This window comes from Vigna umbellata, chromosome 8, assembly GCF_029865625.1.
Source record: "Vigna umbellata cultivar VRB3 chromosome 8, Vumbellata_1.0, whole genome shotgun sequence".
NCBI lineage: Eukaryota > Viridiplantae > Streptophyta > Magnoliopsida > Fabales > Fabaceae > Vigna > Vigna umbellata.
Window position 1 is genome coordinate 46,076,673 of NC_142172.1, and position 19,470 is coordinate 46,096,142.

General features: G+C 33.8%; 2 protein-coding genes and 1 non-coding gene across 3 annotated transcripts; 1 reads left to right on the forward strand and 2 right to left on the reverse strand.

Moving 5' to 3' along the window:
- Positions 1-591: 591 nt before the first annotated feature.
- On the reverse strand, positions 592-663 carry TRNAG-UCC (transfer RNA glycine (anticodon UCC)). The gene has a single exon. It is a non-coding gene; the product is annotated as a tRNA-Gly (tRNA).
- A 6,671-nt stretch (positions 664-7,334) lies between these two features.
- LOC124847747 (uncharacterized) lies at positions 7,335-10,087 on the forward strand. Its single transcript, XM_047325305.2, has 2 exons — positions 7,335-8,642; positions 8,864-10,087. The coding sequence occupies exons 1-2, from the start codon at positions 7,414-7,416 to the stop codon at positions 9,780-9,782; spliced, it is 2,148 nt and encodes a 715-aa protein (XP_047181261.1). The 5' UTR covers positions 7,335-7,413; the 3' UTR covers positions 9,783-10,087.
- Positions 10,088-12,443: 2,356 nt separating this feature from the next.
- On the reverse strand, positions 12,444-18,830 carry LOC148194824 (elongator complex protein 2-like). Its single transcript, XM_088097326.1, has 10 exons — positions 18,602-18,830; positions 18,423-18,510; positions 18,166-18,251; positions 17,877-18,030; positions 17,623-17,783; positions 16,839-17,510; positions 16,231-16,552; positions 14,397-14,614; positions 13,432-13,609; positions 12,444-13,164 (listed from the first exon to the last, which is right to left on the reverse strand). The coding sequence occupies exons 1-10, from the start codon at positions 18,749-18,751 to the stop codon at positions 12,677-12,679; spliced, it is 2,517 nt and encodes an 838-aa protein (XP_087953452.1). The 5' UTR covers positions 18,752-18,830; the 3' UTR covers positions 12,444-12,676.
- Positions 18,831-19,470: the final 640 nt, after the last annotated feature.

Sequence of the window (19,470 nt, forward strand, 5' to 3'; positions counted from 1 at the left end):
ACTCTAATTCTTTCTCTATTTAGGCTATAACATAAGATCATTACTATCATTTTAATTATGACCACACCCCTTCAATCATGGTAAACCATACTTTCTCCTTTTGCATTTTGTCTATAATTACCACATTACACTGTTCAAGATTCATCGTGTCCCCTTGTAGTGACATGGTTTTCCAACCACTTTTCACACTATGCTTTTACCCTCTCAAAATATGTTCACTTCTTAACTACAACAATACTTAATTATTTTGAACCTTAACATCCACAATGTTAGGCTCAATTTCTAAAATTAGGAATACAAAAAGTTTAATTTACCAATGAATTTGATCTTTCATGCTTGTTAAAAAATTGATTGCAGCTGTTAAGTGAGTGGGTTGAGAGAAAATTTATTTTAAAATTTTAGTTATTTTTTTTTAATTTGACTTGAATTTCTATTTTTAGACTTGAGTTAGTGGTAATTTTGCATATTTAATTATACATAACAAAAATTAAGAATTTTAAATCAAATTCTCTCAGATTTTTCATGTCACTTATTTCTCTATATAAGTTTTTTAGTTATATATATAAACATAAAAGACAACCTTAAGTGAAATGCGTTTGCCGGGAGTCGAACCCGGGTCTATTGCTTGGAAGGCAATTATCCTAACCGTTGGACTACAAACGCCTTTGATGTTATAGCCTTTCAAATAAATTTTCTTGTTGTAAAGTAACCACTTTAATTGCTAATACACAAAACCGAAAATACCTTTGAAATTGACATCACTTTAAAAAAGGACATGCTGTAATAATAATTGTCTAGAAAAAAAACATTCTTAAAAACGGCAGAATAATGTGAGAAGAGATTTCTTTCCTAACAATTAATTTTCTGTTTCCGTATGAAAATAAATGTATTTTTAATATTGTTAAGAACTTCAAAAATAAATATTTATTTATAAATATATTACACCCGTCAAACACTACCTTATCCCAGTATTGTACGCTTGACCTCTATCCATAGCGGCGTAATTTAAAAACGCGTACTCTATTTTAGAAAAAACCCCGAATTCCAACATTTTCATTTTATATATCACACTTTTTTTGTCAACAAATACCAACCATATTAACTAATACATTACTTCCTTTAAAGAAAAAAAATATTAGTTCACCAGCTATTAACAGTTGAACTACTCATGGTTATTAATCTGTTCTGTCACAGTTTTTAATCAAATATTATCATTGAATTTAATTATAAGCTGTTTAATCAAAGTTTAATGTGTAGTCAATAAGAAGACATATAATATACTTGAAAATGTTTACGTGCAGCTAAAGGAGATTTGACGTGTTAAGTAATACATAGTTTCGTGGATATCTTGCTGTCTTTTGGGGTGGGGGTGTTCAGTTCGATACTCCATAAATTATTTAATGTTTGAGATTAGGGAATTGAAGTTAGTGACTCATACCTTAAATGCTAGGTAAAATATTATTGACACTACAAAACGTAAGAGAAAAATTGAAGTGTTAAAGTATAGTCAATCTAAAATGCTAACATTTCATATTTAGTAAACATTAATTTTATTTATTCTATTCATGTTATTAAATATGTTTTTTTGTCAAATGTTTTGATTCACATAATAGGGTAGAGGTTGATCTTTAATGTATTGTCTAAATATTTAAATTATTTTTCTATATTCAGTGATCTCGCATTGTCTAGAAGTTGATATTAAATTCAATTTAAACATTTTTTCTTCATTCTACCATTCAAGACATATTGTAAGATAAAATTACAATGAAACTTCAATTTTTAAAATAGATAATATTTCAAAAATACAATAATTAATTTTAATAACATATCGATAGACTTTGAATCGGAACATTAAAATAGTTTATGAAAATAAAAACTTTTCTTATCCTCAATTAGAGGATTTGTTTGGATATATCCAATATATATATATATATATATATATATATATATATATATATATATATATATATATATATATATATTAAAAAATTGAGATAAAACGTAATTTAAATACATATTATTCTTTTCATCAACAAATACATTTTTTAAGGACAATATCATTATATATTTATAATATTAAAAAAAGTTAATATATTTAAAGAAAGAATCAAACGATTTAAAATATAAATAATACTAAAATTTTCAAACAATTAATAATTATATAATAAATTAGTAGATATTGTTAACATAAAATTATTAGAAAGAAAAGTTTATACATTTTAGTCTTTCTAAACAAATTTCGATAACAAATAAATATTTGGATTCATTCTTCTTACAAAACTTGAAAAATAGAAGAAAATTTATCACATCGCTATTTCATTATTTCATAACAAAAAAACTATAATCTAAAAATATAAAAAAATATAAATTTATCCAGAGAAACTTAATTTTCAAAGCATTATAAAAAAATAAAACAGTTGCGAAAAACAGTCCCAAAATCATTACATTCAACTTAGATAAAGTATTTTAAATAAGCAGTTATGGTTTTCTTGCATGCATCAATTTGTTAGAGATGCTTCTTGAAATTCAAAACGATTATTTTCTGGGTCAAAGCAGAGTGGGGCCATGCATGAGTTGGCAATGACATCTTCGAAAACTGGGTGGAGGTAGGCCACTGGACCATATACTAATGTTTGAGAAAAATAATTATTAAAGTACTCTTTTTCATAAAAAATAAATCCTTACATATAATAAATGCACACTTACTTTATGTATAAGCAATAAATATGCATGCATGTATCATTTAATAAACACAGTACTCAACATAGACACACATACTCCCTCTCACACGTATTATAAGATGTCTACAATGCTATCATTTAATAAAATAAACTATTTCTCTGAGATAAAATACGAACTAAACAGTAAACATATGTATTTATCTTGTACACGTGTTATCTCAAAATGTTTTTTTAGCAAAACTGTGCTAGTCACAAGCAGTGAAGAAATTGTGTTTTTTTATAGAGTGATTAATGCAGTGTTTTAGTTGTCGTTAACAAAGTTAATAGATAAACACAACAAAACTTAAAAAACAAATAGTTATTTATATAGAACGATTACCTTTTTTAAATTAAACAAAAAAATATTATAAGTATACAAGAATGTGATTACTCCAATATTTTAAATTTAAATATAGCTTTAAAACTTACATTTAAAATAATAATAATAATAACAATAATATATAGTAATAGTGACTGTAATCACTGTTACACGATTCATACATTTGACTAGAAAATTATTACGTTAAATAGAAGTGTAATTGTATTATTATACAATTATAAATTTGTTTTATTATAATTAGGAGAAAATATATTTAAATATTGCAATTGAAAAAATAAATTAATATATATATATATATATTTATTTATTGTAAAATCGTAAGATCTTACTATTTTAAATCCTATTTACGAGTTAAAATTCACACAAAATCGTAAAACCGTAGAATCAGTAAACTTGTTGTATAAAATCATAAAATAATATCAATTTATATTTTTTAAAAATTTTCTGTTGCAGCTTCTCTTCACTTTCTTAAGTAAATAAACTCTGGTAAAATTAAATTTAAACTAACTAAAAGTTAATGTAATTAAAAATTTTCATTATAATGTGTATTGTTACTACATTTCATCCAATTAAAAATTAATACAATTATTATTAAAATTCATTTCCCAGTTAAAAATTAATAAAACGTGCAACATTACAACATCGTCCTATTAAAATTTAATATAATTAAAATCTTCTTTCTTCTTTTTTTTCAACTACAAATTTTGGAAACCCAGGAGACATTTGTTTTGCCTTTATAATTTTATTCCAATTCTCTTCATATCTGGTACTTTAATTAATTACAATTTGTGTCTAATTAATTTTTTAGAAAAAAATACTGAAAGTACAAAATGTCAAGACTCGGCCTAGTTCGTAGACTTACGGAGGAATGTTTAAAGCAAAATATCTATAAATATATCAGAATTCATCTTTAATATAGAAAAAAGATGTCTATTTTTTAAATTCAACACGAAATACGTAAAAACGACATTTAGTTTTATATATTTGTATATTTATTTAATTATAGTTATATTCAACTTTTATTGCAATGACACTTAGACAATGGTTTGAATTTTATTTTATTTTTTATCATATAAATTTATTTTTTTACTTTTTCCTTGATTTTCATTATATTTATAATTATTGAAACAATATTAACTTCCAAACTTTTTTTTTTTCGTTTTCCCCTATTTGAGCTTCTACTAATAACCCAAATATAAAAAAAAAGTAAAAAAAATGTTGTAAAGAAGTTAAAACTGTTGCCATAATCATAACCCACATACATATATATTGTTTAAGACCCTTATAATTATTTATATTTAAATTAAAATTTTATACTGTTTTTATTTTTAATTAGGTATGGAATTTATGTCCTGTTTTTATTTTCGTTATGAGTATATTTATATCTCTAAGTATCACAAATATTAATTTTTTTTTATTATAAACAAATTATAATAAATAAAAGATTATACCAAATAATAGAAAGATATTTTTGTGATACTTAATGCAATGAACATTATCCATTAAAATAAAAAGGCGGATTTTTATAAATACAAGACACATTTTTATTTCAAACCACAAGCTAAATTGTAAAATTTTCTTTTAACTCTCCTCACTTAATACATTTCTCTATCAATAAACAATCAAATAAGAATAATTTATAAATAGACATCACACATGTATTAAACCTTATACAAAATATAATGTTGTTTTTTTGGGTAAGAACAATATCCACAATTAACCATCAACAATTTATTCACATAAATTTATATTTCAGAGTTGATCATTCATTCACAACTATATTTTCTATACACAAGTTATTTAAATAAAATATAAATGAATTAAAGAAAAAATTTAATATTTTTCATATAGACATGTAATAAACATAAAGAATATTTTTTTTTATAAATCACCTAAAAATAAATTGAATTTCATTGAGTGAATTTTGAACTGTGAATATCCAAATCTGAAATATTTTATGTTGAATGAAAAATTAATATGCTAAGTGACTTTTCATAAACATAATTTTGTTGTTAATAGAGTGATTTGGCTAAATGAAACAAAATCCAATACCAACAAGCTTTTCTTCTCTTTTCGGACCACCAAGGAAAAACAACATTATATAGACTTTCAAATTCATCAGATAGTTTTACTTGGTACAGATAACACTTTACAACAAAATTCAAAATATCTGCATGTAATTCACTGTTATGTAAAAACACATAATCTTATATGCTTCATATATGCTTCATACTCCAATAACAAAATTATTTCACATAATTTATCACTTATTAAACTTAATCAAAATCAATTAATTTCAATATTTCGATCAATCATAATTAAATATACAATTATTTTTATTTCTTATTTAAGCTTAACATAGTAAGATTACAATTAATCATAGCAGTTTCGACTCAATCAAAACACTTTTTGAGCACCAACTTAACAATTATTCCATCAATAAAAAATTCCCATCACGACTATTCAATATGTAAAAAATCTTACAAAACTTATAAATTTTGAAAGTTTGTAAGAATAGAAAGAATTTTTACATGCAAGAGCGTAAAATTGATTTGGATAAACTATTTAAAAATCAAATTATATTCAAGAAGAGATTTAAATAAAATGAAATATGAGTATTTTATTTGTTAAGTTAAAAAATAATAAAAAACCTAACTATTCCAAATAAAAACTATTAATATTTATTTTTATTATTAAAACTTTTGAATTATTAATGTAACTTCAAAAAAACCAAATAATACTTTTAACATATTTTTCATCATCATTCATTTAACACTATATACTCGTGATGATTTACTCTTTGTTAAAATATATAAAATATGGATATCTTTAAAAAAGTGTTCAATGTTATTATGCATTTAATTATTATTATTATTATTATTTTACTTTTTTAAAGACTTTCACAAGTTGAATTATATAGCTATGATGAAATATTTTGACACGGTAAAATAGATATGTATATAAAATTTGAGTCTATTAAATATATAGAATATCCTAAAATAAAAAAAAATATTTATATACTTAAAAAAATGCCAAAATCCTTTTAGGTTTTCTCTTGATGATGAGTTTGATTTAAAAGGTTTGCTTTTAAATATGTTTTATATTATAGTTAAAGTAATATAGTCATGATTAAAATCAGAGTTAGCTGGTTAAAAGAGGAATATCAGTCCACTCTTTTTATAACAGGGTTCATCCACGTATGTAAAATTAAACATTCTATGTTTTTATGGAATTTTCAGTGTAGAGAAAGTTGATGATGTATTTTCTTCTCTTGTGAGTTTGTAAGCACGCCCAATCCGAGTCAGGCGTCAGGTGAATACGTTACTGTGGCAGTTGTCAGTTCTCACTTTACAGCCTAAACCTTATGCCCGCCGTTTACCTCCTTATTTTCACGCGCCTTCTAAGGTAAGCAATTATGCGCGTCAAACCCACTTAGTTTCGTTATAACGTCGTAACGTAACCATTTTACTCGTATCTTATCCGTCAAACATATAACGGCTTTACATGTTACGTTATGTCAGCCTGATACCTTTTTTCATGTTTGGTCACTTGTTATGGTTGGAGTGATCGATTATGATCAAAACCTATAAATCCTATCCCAAAATGATAACTATTTATATAGATACAACTTTCGACCATTTATTTCTCTTATTTACCTTATTCATTCTATTTTGTCACGAAGTTGTGATTATTAGGTGTTATGCTATTTATGGGTTTTAATAAAGTTGTATTTTTACAATTTGAAGTTGGGTTTTTAGTTTGGTTAATAATTGCATAAAAAAAAGAAAAACTTGTTTTTCTATCATCATGAAATTTAAACAATTTGAGAAATTGGTAGAGTGTTTATAATTGAAATCTAGGAGAGGTTGAGTAGAAGACATGGTATTTCTTTAAAATGACATTTTTGTACTTTATATTAATTTTAATACATATGAGAGTTTTAAAGTATTTTTTTAAGAAATAAATGATTACGTGTGTGATGAAATTTGAAATACTAACCACATTAGAAGGAAAGCTATACTGATACAAACAATGGATCTGTGGAGAATTTGGAAAAAAATGAAAAGAAGAGAAGGCAACTGGGTGGAATGAGTAAACCAGCTGTCAAATTCAGACCCTCATCCTCCCTCCACATTACAGTGTTTTTTTCCACTTCCCCTTTCCCACAGTATTTCCTCCCCAACTTCGCTTTTTCCAATAACCCAACAAGCAAAAAATATTTAATCTATAAAAACTATAATTCTATTTAAGAAAAATAAAATAAATAAAAACAACTGCATCAAGTTACTATAAGAACATCCCAAGAGGGTCTTCCTCCCTCCCTTCTCTCTCTCCTTCTCTCACACTCTCACCATGGAGGCGCAACCGCCAACACCCTCGACTGCGCCGCCACCTCCGCCGCCACACCTCAGCTACCCCGACTCGGTGGAATCCTCGCCACGCTCCCGCAACACCGACTCCTGGGACGAGCCCTTTGCGCCGGCGTCGTCCAAGCTACGTCTGATGTGCAGCTACGGTGGACATATCGTTCCGCGTCCACACGATAAGTCCCTCTGTTACGTCGGCGGCGACACGCGCATCATCGTTGCGGAACGCGCTACGTCACTCGCGGACCTCTCCACGCGCCTCTCCAAGACGTTCCTGAACGGACGGACCTTTACGCTGAAGTACCAACTTCCGAACGAGGACCTCGATTCTCTCATCTCCGTCACCACTGACGAAGACCTGGAGAACATGATCGACGAGTATGACCGCACCGCCGCCGCTGCCACCTCCGTCGTCAAACCCTCCCGCATCCGCCTCTTTCTCTTCCCCACCAAACCCGATTCCACTCATTCCATCCCCCCCCAAATTCTCGACACCTCGACCAAATCGGACGACTGGTTCTTGAATGCCCTAAACGGCAACGGAGTACCTAACCGAGGGTTTTCCGACTCTGCTTCTGTTAATTGCCTCGTCGATCTCGACGACGAGGTTGCCGGGAACAACCTCGAACCCGGTTCCAAGGACGTTGGGGAAGGTGGTCCTGGTGCTGGTGTTGGTGGAGGCGCTTCTTTGGGTGGATCTTTTGGGAACGGCAAGAATTTGAAGCAGGATGTTCACTCCGTTCCCGATTCGCCCATGCTCGAAACGACGTCATCGTTTGGGTCCACGTCGTCGTCACCGTCGCTCGCCAATTTGCCGCCGATTAGGGTTCATGTCGTGGAGGATCAGAAGGTAATGGGGATTGAAGAGCAGTTCGCGCAGATGGGGGTTGGATTGGGGCAGAAACAGCAGGATGAGGGTTTTGTTTTGCTGTCTTCGCCGCCTCCTCCGCCAGTCCCGGCCACCCTCGCCGCCGTGGGTGTACCGATTGGGCCACCGACGATTGTCGCTGGGGATTATCACAACCGTGTTGTCTCTGATGATGAGAGATCCGATCATGGGGTTCCTGTCGGGTATAGAAAGCCTCCCACTCCTCAGCCCCAAGTACAGACGCAAGCGCAGTCACAAACACAAACCCTTGCTCCTCAGTTTCAACAGAAGTCAACTGGTGGTAGCGGCGGTGTTGTTGATGTGCCTTCTCCTGATTCAGTTTCAAGGTATACTCAATTTTCAATTTCTCTTTCTGATTTTGGCTGAGGATTGTTCTAATTGTAATAAAAATGCTGAAATTCGATTCATTAGTATTTCATTTGCATGTTAGTTGTATCGAGGGCTTGGGTTTGAGTGTGTAGGATTAGTAAGGTGATTTGGTTGTTGGTGATGGATTTCAATTGGCACTGTCTGAATTAGGTTTTTGGTGGTTATTTTGATCCTGCAGTGATAGTAGTCTTGCGAACTCAATTTCGCGTCAGAAACCTGCTGTTTATCAAGAACAAGTTCAGATTCAATCTGGGACTACAAGGGTTCCTAGTAACCCTGTGGATCCGAAGCTCAATGTTTCTGATCCGCACGGTCGGATCCAGATGCAGCAACATGTACAGGACCCTGGATATTTGTTACAACAGCAATTTGAACAGCATCAGCAGACGCAGCAGTTGCCACAACAGCAATTCGAGCAGCACCAGCAAGCGCTGCCACAACAGCAATTCGAGCAGCACCAGCAAGCGCTGCCACAACAGCAGCAACAGTTTATTCATGGCACACATTTCATCCACCATAACCCTGCAATTTCTGCGTATTATCCTGTATATCCTTCCCAGCAACATCCACAGCATCCACAGCAGCCACAGCTTTACTATGTTCATGCGAGGCAACCGCAGGCTTACAACCTACCTGTGCAGCAGGCTAATATGGGTGACTCTGCTGGAAATCTTGCTTCTAGCCGCCCACAAACTCCACCAAATCCTGCTACACTGGTTCCACAATCTGCTGCATACAATCCCATGAGAAATGCTCCCATGCCTAAAACTGAAATGAATGCTTACAGAGCCGCAACTGCAGGCACCCCTCAACTAGTTCAAGTTCCTACAAGCCAGCATCAGCAACAGTACGTCACTTACTCACAGATTCACCATCCATCTCAGTCCATGGCTCCCAATTCTGCTCCCCAGGCGAATTATGGTTTTGATTATGCTGACCCTGCTCATGCTCAAATATACTACTCTCAACCCTTGGCACCCACAATGCCTTCCCAGTACCAGACTATGACTGCTGCTGCTGTGATGATGCAGGAAGGTTCAGCTCAGCATCCCTCGGACAGTTTGAAGCAGCAGATAAGAACCTCACAGCCATTATAAACCAGTACTTAAAAAAAAAAAAAAAGAAACAATTTTGAAAAAAATGGGTTTGGTTTCTCTTTAAGTTTTATATGCAGTTCCTGTCGTCATGTTTGGCGAACTGTTTGTGGTATGTATTTTGATAGAAAAATAAGAAACTGTGATCATCTTGTACTCTTTCTTGTATGTCATAATTTATAATTTATATAGGAAACGAAATTGGTCCAAGGTTATACTGTAAAAGGTCGAGTCTGAAACATTGTATTGTGAAGTTCAAATATCAATTCCTGAAATGATTGTCATATAAATTAGCGGGTTTTGTTTCTTGCTCTGTTCTTGTTATGGTGTTCATGGTAAACTATTAATCCCTCTTTACAAGTGCAATGGGAAAGGCCATTTTGAAGTTTGGGACTGGCAGTTTACCCTTGACCTCTTATGGGACCGGAAGTTTGCTCTTGTTCGTGCAGTAGGCAAACCATATATTGTTCTGGCCATATTTTCAATCCTCTCGTCCTTTTTACACGCCAAAATCATGTTAGTTATGATTAATTTCAGGTTTTTGCTGAGCAAGACCAAAAAATGACGTCCTCGTGAGTTTTAGTTTGAATTTGATTCTCCTTGATGAAAGCTACGCCTTCAATTATCATGTACAACTACACGGCAGCTTTTAAATGCACAACTACAAAATTACTGCTCCTTGGATTGCTCAATGATCAAGTTGATCCTTTACTATCATTTCAAGCTGCATAGTATGACTTTATACGGAGGTTTAGTGAGTCCAATGAAAATTGATCACGCGCGACAACTATGTTTCTACTTATCCCAGTTTTGGACTCATGGCTTATTTTCCATTTTATGCAAGAATTCTGCATAGAAGCTAGTCTCTTATATTGTGAGACAACTGGAGGATCAGACTTCAAATGCTACTTAGTAAAAAAGAGACGGACACTTACAGTAACACGACCAATTTCTTATCAAAACTCAACTGTATAATAATAACACTGATAAGCAAAAGTGCTTGATTGATGTGAAATTTTAACGTATAGTGCATTTTAAGATTTAATATAACCCCTGCACAACAGAGTGCACGTTACATATTGTTGATTTTGCTGAATTTCATGTGACTTTAGTGGCAAGGTACATAAGATTCTATGTTTTCTTGTATTCAAATATGCACTGAGCACTAGTTAGTGGTTTATATAAGAATAGTTTAACTGTACGAGGTTTAAATGTAAGATTAGGTATGTAAGAATTGGGAGTACAATTTCTGCCGGGCTCGAACCAAATAGAAATAATGAGTCAAAACAACGAAAAATATAGTTATATCTCAATATTATCCAACTACACGCTTGCACGATTATGCAGATGCCTACACTAAACTGTTGTGATCCATGGGTTAAAATAAAGTCCTGGGACTAGTGGTTGATGCTGACTCTGCTTCAAACAACTTATTGCATACCTGTGATGTATTATTAACATTATCATCCGCATTAATTACGGAGCTAGCAATTGTCAAATGGCTTATGGTCCCTACCTCTCCAATGTCAACGTAGGTCAGTGTCCCTCACCATCCCATAATCTGGTTCTTGCTTCGAAGAATGCTACCAATTCAATGAACATAATTGGTGCATTATTGCCGACCGAGGTTTTAGGGAGCTTTAGTCCAAAGTGGGAAGTTGGGTTGATCATGGAAACCCATATGACTATAAGAAAAGCATGGAAGAATAGTATGTGTACGTACACCCCACTCAAATTAATGTCATGTTTTAGTTAATAGCATCACCTTACCCTTTGCTTCCAAGAACTGAATTCCATAACGAGGGAAAGGGAATCAATGAGCCATTTGCTGAAACTTGATTCTCAGCCTCCCAAGATTTAATGGATGGTGGAGTGTCAAGGCACCAAGTAAAAAGCTGCCTATCAATGGCCCCACTCATGATCATCATAAAGTCCTAAACTACGGTTTTACTTCTCTTAAATTTTAATCACCAGATACACTTGCCTTCACGGAGCTCCACAGTTTTTAAAGAGGCACTGATAAATCAGAATCATCTACTTCAAAGGGTGAACATTATATCTCTCATAATGAACATACCACGTTTACACATTCTCAATGGAATATTCGAAGCTTTTGCCTTTGTTTGGAAGTGGGAAAGGAAAGGATGAACAGAACATTTATTAATTTATAACATCCGTGTAATACTATATGAGAGAATAAAGATTGCAATTCTACAAATCTTTTCCTTTTTCAAGTGTGTATCGCTTTTTCTTCCTTTGATAAAAGAACGAGATAATCGTCCTATATTTCCCCAAACTTTACACTCACTCGAATAATAGCATATCATTTAGGCTTGAATCCACAACCGACACAATCAACAATTCTTAATCGATGAAGGTTGGCAAGCATATGCTCGTTTATGACTATTTTATCCATAAAAACGACATTTTCGACCTAATTTTCACTTAAATCACTTTCAAGCATTTCATTACAAAGTTTTCACCCTCCGACCACGGTCGCAACGTTAATTTCGCGAGACAGTGACAAGTGATAAACTGAAGACCGTTATTAGAGAAAATTTTGGAGGGTATGATTACGCCGCAATTCACATGGTAATGATGTAACGTGCCTAGTGACTACGGACTCAATTTTCGGATAATGAAGATAATGTCTATCACTTTACATAAAAAAAAAACGATAAATATTATTTTGATGGCGTGACACCAAATAATTGTTACAAAATGGAGCTAATGAGCTCTGTTCATATAGCCGAATGACATTCCTGACAATAGAAGTATACTAACAGGTATTTCTGGAGAAGAAGAACGCAAGCCATAAATCTTCTTCGCCATAGGTATGAGGATCAAAAATCAATCTACATATATATCAAAAAAGAAGGGGGAACAATACTCTAATTCTAAACCGTTACATCAAACACTCTTACACAATTATCAGCTCCGCAAGAAGCAAGTTGCAGACTCGTGTGATCTTCCTGATTTTTCTTCCACGCTAAGCAGTTTACAGCAGAGGCATGGCATATAAAAGGATCTATACGTACAACAAGAGCAGCAACCAAAGCTGATGCTGCTATGCAACCATCATCTGCTCTGTTATAAGACAGATTCCACAATTCTATTTGCCCATTTTCCATTCCAACAGCTAGAAGTCCCTGATCCCTCTGATGATGGAGACCAACCCAAGATAACGCTGTCACACTACTCATAAATTGAGGCAAAGTCATAAGCTGCCGGATGGACGAATCCTTTTCAACGGCCCAGATTTTCACCGTCTTATCCCGTGAGCCTGTAGCAAATTCATGACCATGAGGATTCCATGAACATGACCAGATAATCCGCTTGTGCCCCTCCTGCCTCCCAAGAAGACTATAACTAATTTCACCGGACCCTGTTATCACAACCGAGTGATTAGCATGTCAGTTGAGTTGTAGTAGCTAATAAAATAAAAACTTGCAACTGTTACAGTACTGAAAAATTCCGGTAAGTGGTTTGAATATTTAGCTTCAAGATAACGGTTAGCTAAGTTTCATTGTTTTCCTCAGGTTTGAGACTATCATTCCATTTCAAGTAATGTTAAGTGTCAACCAAGGAAAATCACAAAATGACGATATCAAAATGGTGCAAATCTATGTCTAAGAAATGATGACATGTCTACCTGTTCTTGTGATTGAAAAAACCGAGAACTGGCGATCCCTTGAGACAGTTAAAAGAAAATTGTCGTCATGTGAGAATTCCATCTGTGTCACCGTCAAGCTGTGGGATTGCAAGCGGCCAACTGCTTTCCACGATCCGACCTGCCAAAGCCATACCTCTGCAACAGAGGCAGACTGGGCCTGCATTGCATAAAACAAATGTACAATGATACTGTTAGGAAGCTAAAAGTTTATGAGAGGAGGAATAAAAGACGAAGGAATGAGAACGGTATGAATAGTGTAGTACCGGACGGTAGCTGAAGAAGAGAGAAGTGAGTTCAAACCGAACGGTATGGACAGAGTAATACCGAATGGCAGTGGAAGAGGAGAAGGGAGTCAAGCCGGTATGGAATGAGTAATACCAAATGGTAGAGAGTTAGAAGTTGAATGGTTTTTTCCTGTTAGAGAAGGGTGTGGGTAGGAGATACTATAAATAGTTTTTACTAGAAGTCTGTTGAGGAGGTTATTATCTTTTGGGTAAAGACTGGACATTCTTGCCAGTGGAGGAAGGGAGGCTTCCTTGAGATACTTAAATGTAATTCTGTTTTCCATACTTTACAGAGTTAATAAAATACATATTCATACATTTATCTTCTGTTAATCGAGTTTTGAGGTGAGAAGAGGGAATAAATTAGGTTATCGTTATAAAGTAACCTAACATATACATAGCAATTTCAGCGATAAAGCAGAAAGGTGAACAAGGTAGAGACTGCCTAACAGAACAATCTCAGCCAACTTGATTGAAGTTAATTCATATCCAATATAGGGAAAACACACTGAATGAAGAAGATTGATCCAATAAGGAGTGTCTACCCCTCTAGTTATGAGATATGCAAGCGCAGAGGATTTCAATATAAGTAGGCATTAGATCTTCTGTCTAATGGTAGTAATAATACAGGTTCATAGCTAGATGAATAACACTACATACCTTACACGAAGAAGCAACTAGCTCACCCCTATGATCGCAGCATAAGGAAAATAGTTCATTTCCATGCCCATAGAGTTTATGTGATTCAGGCCAAAGTGTATGCCAAGCCAGTTGATCTTCAATTGGAGGTTCAGTGAAAACAGTTGGAACAGCGTCCGGAATAGTTTCAAGGGTGTCAATACCATCGATGCCTCTTCTCTCGGGAATCTCATGGAAAGCTGCAATGTAGAAATACTCTAAAAATGATAAACTTTCAAAAGACCAACAGTTCGACATGCAAGGAAAAATGATAATTGTTTGAAAAGTAGCACACAGTATCTTCCTAACTCTAATAAAGCAGATTTACACCAAATATACCAGTTAAAATCCCTGAGTGACCAGTTATCTCAATCAGCTTATATCTTGACAGCAGGTTCAGTAAAATTGTAACGTTTTTTTATCTGAGAAATCATAGTCTACTCAAGACAAGTGACCAGTGCGTTAACAAACAAGCACAAAATAGTCATCAATCTCAACTAGAGGTCTGTTGTGAACTTGTGACTAACTCTAAAAATGCTATAGCAGGATCACCATTATTTTAAATACTATAATACGAAAAGAAATTTATAACTGCACATATAAAACTCAAATAACCCACTCAAAATATTCACAATAAAAATAAATCACACGCTGACAATCACTATCAATCTAAGAGCAAACATAGTAAAAAAGTCAAAATCAAAGATGATACTTGATAGAAAGGAACATAAATAATAAGATAAAACAGAGAGAGAAATGTAACCTTGGTCCCTATACTTTCATCCTTCCCCACCAACTCCTTTGGAGACAAAATCAAATTAGAGGGATGAAAAATCACACTTTTAAAAGTTGGAAGACTGATTTCATAAATTTGAAAATACAAGGACTTAAAAACAAGTTCAATCAACAGTACAGAACTAAAAACACGTTTTCTTTAAAAAAAAATAGAAGATAGCAAGATAATCTTTTGCGGAGGGCTAAATGAGGAAGAAGAAAAAGAACACAATAAAAAAAAATAGTCCTATAGAGTATGAAGCACAATATCAAGAGAGGCAAAATTTTGCGGGATACTTTACCCAAACTATGATGTTTCACGGGTAAAACTGAATTTTCTGAAGCATGCATCATGGTAGCGCTGCTATACTGTTAGCTCACAAAAATCTGCTATTTTTTCTCACTATTGAAAACAGTTCCTCTATTACAATATCATTGTGGCCAAGGACTCCTCAGCATCAATATCATGCTATAGTGCACTATTGATTACTATGAGAGAATAATGATCTAAAATTGACATTTCTAAATTAAACAGCTATATAGTACTGATTAAAAAGTTCACATCATTGCCACAAGGGAGAATTTAGAAGTCTATTTCCCGAGAGCTTATATGTTCAACAGATTAAACAGAAACAGATGAGTCAATTGAGTTATTATGAGACTTCTACACATACCACTGCCCATTTCAAGCAGTAAATACAAGGTTTGAGTCTAGTATTTAAATGCATGTAAATATTGAAAAAGTTAACCAGTAAATTACATTGAATTATGAGTAGCTTAGGTTGGGTGCACATTTTACCTGATTATTAAGATTGATAAACTACATGGTTATATTTTTTTTCCCTTACCTAAAAGCATTCATTTTTAGTCTCAACCAGTAACTACATCCATCCGTGTAATTACAACCACGTGTAATAACTAGAAAAATCAACACCAAAGATTACCACAAGAAAGAAAACCCCAACATTTTCGAAAACGGCCTAAAAATTCCCTGACATGCTTCACATCCCCATCAATTTTAACTTTCAACAAAATAACTGACCTTGAACATAAATAGGTTTCTGTGATAGTCCAAGAGCTGACATATTTGCACCCAAAATCTGAACATTTCCTAAGATATCATCAGAAGAACAAGACTTCTGCAGAGTGGCATTATTTAATGTCTTAAGAAATGATAACGGGGCTTCAAATACTCTGGCAACTTTTTCATCAGCTCCACTGACAAAACGATGATTCCCCTTCCCATGAATAACCGCCATACAATTTATATCATGACCATGAACTTGAGGACGAGATATTTCATGCCAAAATTCTCCATGTTGAAGAGAAGCCTCAACTTTCCATGGAGCAAAAATTCTAGTTGTCTGCAATTTTTCATGTAGCAGCAGTTTCAGAGCCAATTCAAATTCGATAAAAATATTCAGTTATTATTTGAGCAGCAAGCTGAGGAAACTAAAACAGTTGCACGAGCATCTTGAATTTAAATATTTTGTTTTTCTTCTAAAGCACAAAATTATGTTCTTACACTAATTAGACAACAGGGTCAAGCCATTTATAAATTCTAAACAGCAAGTTCACAATCATAAGAGATAAATTAATAGGTGTGATCGATAATTTATAACTTTTGCCAACCAAACGTGTTTTAAATACCTGATCGTGACTGGCAGATATAATATAATCACCGGATCTAGCCCAGGAAATATCAGTAACTGGTGCAAAATGACCAGAGGGAACCTTTTGTGGCAGCCAATTATCATTACCAACATTTTTCCAAAGATGGAAAGATCCACCATATCCATGTGCTAAAATTGAATCTCCATTTGGGCTCCAATGGCCACCATAGAAACCCAGAGCACAGTGGCTTAGTTCCCCAACAGTGACAACATTCATCCAGACACCAGAAGTCTTTTCAGGTTGCCAGATCATCATAGTCTTGTCCATGGATGCAGATAAGATACTTTGTGGTTGATAATAGGTACCCCCTTCTAGGGATGAAACCAAAGGGGGTTGCCACATTACTGAATATACCCAATCCTCATGTCCAATTAAAAGAGATTCTAAGGATATCTGAAAAGAAGATGAACCAGCCAAAAGTACAGGACCTTCTATATAGGATGATAAGCTAATTTCCCCTTTCTTGCATATGCCATTTCCATTCAACATAGAGCTGCGTAATGCCATCTTCCAAATTCGTATGCCTTTATCCTGAGATGAACTAACCAGAAAAATATTGTTTGCTTCCCCATTCACATTTATAGGCAATGAGAAGTCCAAACTCCGGATCCAATCTGTATGCCCTTTTAGCTCACATGCATGTACAAGCTGGGTTCATGAGTAAAAGAAGAGTTAAATATTTTAAACATAAACCAACATAAAACACTAAAAGATACCAAAATTTCATGTTAATAATCTACAACTATGAGGATGCAGATACCTTTCCTGTCCTTCCACCACAATAAAGATGAACTTTGTTATCCAATCCTCCCATTGCAAGGACAATATTCCCAGAATCTCCAGGCAATTCAGCTAATGATAGGGCTACCATAGATTTAGATCCAATCGAGAAAGAGTCCAGGCACGACAACTTACAGTCACCTAAAATGATGAAGCAAGTCTCAACTAATGTACATTATCAAATTACTAACATTGTACTGAACAGGGCCATTATCATTGAGAACTACGGCTTACCGCTGCCAGTCACTGGAAATACAAGTTCCCATACACAAACGGTGCAATCTGAAGAAGTAGATGCAAACATTGCCTCAGTTTGAGAAACCATCATTCCACTAATGCATGTAACACCTTTCTTGTGCAATTGTGGCAGCTGAAACACTTGCCTCCACTAAAAACAATTCAAACACAAATACGCGAGAAACAATAATTTATAATTCCATCTAAGTTCCCAACAAACAAAATTCTCTCATAATTTATTCGTAAAAATTTGAGGAAGAAAAAACAACAACCAGAGAATACATACCTTGCCATCAACAAGGGACAGTTCCCACAAAATAATAGCACCGTCTGCATCCCCAGAAAGCAAATAATGCTTCTCCAATTGTTTTGCTGCACTTCAAAGGGAAAAAGGATATTAAACATTGATTAAAAAAATTTAAACATTGAAACTGGTCCAGTAATTTCAGAACAACTCACTATATGGTTATGCCAAATAGTTTTATTAAAAAAAAAATTGAGCTTGCAGAGTTCAAGTTGACGGGAGATTGAGAAAGCGAGCACCTTTAAATAGAAACTTGGAAGTTGGGAGCCAGTGGGTGCAATTCACAACTGCCTTGTGACCCGGAAGAGTAGTCACAATTTGAGCACTCTGCGAAAACCAAAAGGATGAATAAAACTAAAGGAAAATAAAATCTAGGATAATGGTTGATAATACAAGCAGAAGAGGGTGGAAAGAGGACCTTGGGGCAGAAAATAGCAACGGCGTTGTGAGCTCCAAAAGAGACGAAACCGGAAGCACCCCATGAAACGTTGTTCACTATTCTGTTGCATCCCGCTCCAATAAACACCCTTTTCACTTCCACTTCGCCGCCGCCGCCACGCATTTTCATTTCTCACGCACTGTGCACGCAAGGAGAAACTTTGAAGGCGGCGAGAGCTTTTGATTTTGGGTTTTCAGGCGGAAATAGAGCCGCAACCGATCATAGGAAAGAAGAAAGAGAATTGGGCCCGAAGTGGACTTCTATTTTTTTTTCGAAGGGCTGTTATTTTTGGCGGAAAAATAAGGCCCAGTTAGAAAGTTCATTCTTCTTCGTTTTGTGTTTTTTGTTTATTGATATAAAACATTTTACATAACCATATATGGACATAGATACAGATAAATATTGCTGATACGTTAACGCTCTCAAGAGAAAGGAATTAAGGGATCAATGGCTGTGCGTGTTTCTTCTTTATTTGTTGAATATTGAAAAATTGTTTATAAAAGATGCTTGAAATACAAAAGTACGGGATTGTTTGTAGATTCGTTTTTCAAATTGCAAAGTCATTATGCAAAGAATCAATTTTATACAAAAGAAAATCTATCTGTTTAGACAATAATGTCTTTATTAACTTAACAAATATCATACAATGCAACTCTTCAAATTGTAAAATTTTAATACATTATAAGTAGAGATCCATTAGTTAAAAAAACAGTAATAATGTAGTGCTAAACTTTGTGGAGAAATTTATTCTGAAATTCCATGCAAGTATGTCATTAAGTTACACAATACTTTTCTTGTTTGGTAAACATTTTGCTACTCTAATCACAACATCTTTTTATTAATATTTA

Bases quoted from the DNA above. Each gene is read 5' to 3' on its own strand.
- LOC124847747 (XM_047325305.2), top strand. From the start codon at position 7,414: ATGGAGGCGCAACCGCCAACACCCTCGACTGCGCCGCCACCTCCGCCG. The intron at 8,643-8,863 runs GTATACTCAATT...TTGATCCTGCAG, and splicing joins TCTCCTGATTCAGTTTCAAG to TGATAGTAGTCTTGCGAACT.
- LOC148194824 (XM_088097326.1), bottom strand. From the start codon at position 18,751: ATGAAAATGCGTGGCGGCGGCGGCGAAGTGGAAGTGAAAAGGGTGTTT. The intron at 18,252-18,422 runs GTGCTCGCTTTC...TTTGAAGTGCAG, and splicing joins TTCCAAGTTTCTATTTAAAG to CAAAACAATTGGAGAAGCAT. The intron at 13,610-14,396 runs GTATGTAGTGTT...TATGCAATGCAG, and splicing joins TAGTTGCTTCTTCGTGTAAG to GCCCAGTCTGCCTCTGTTGC.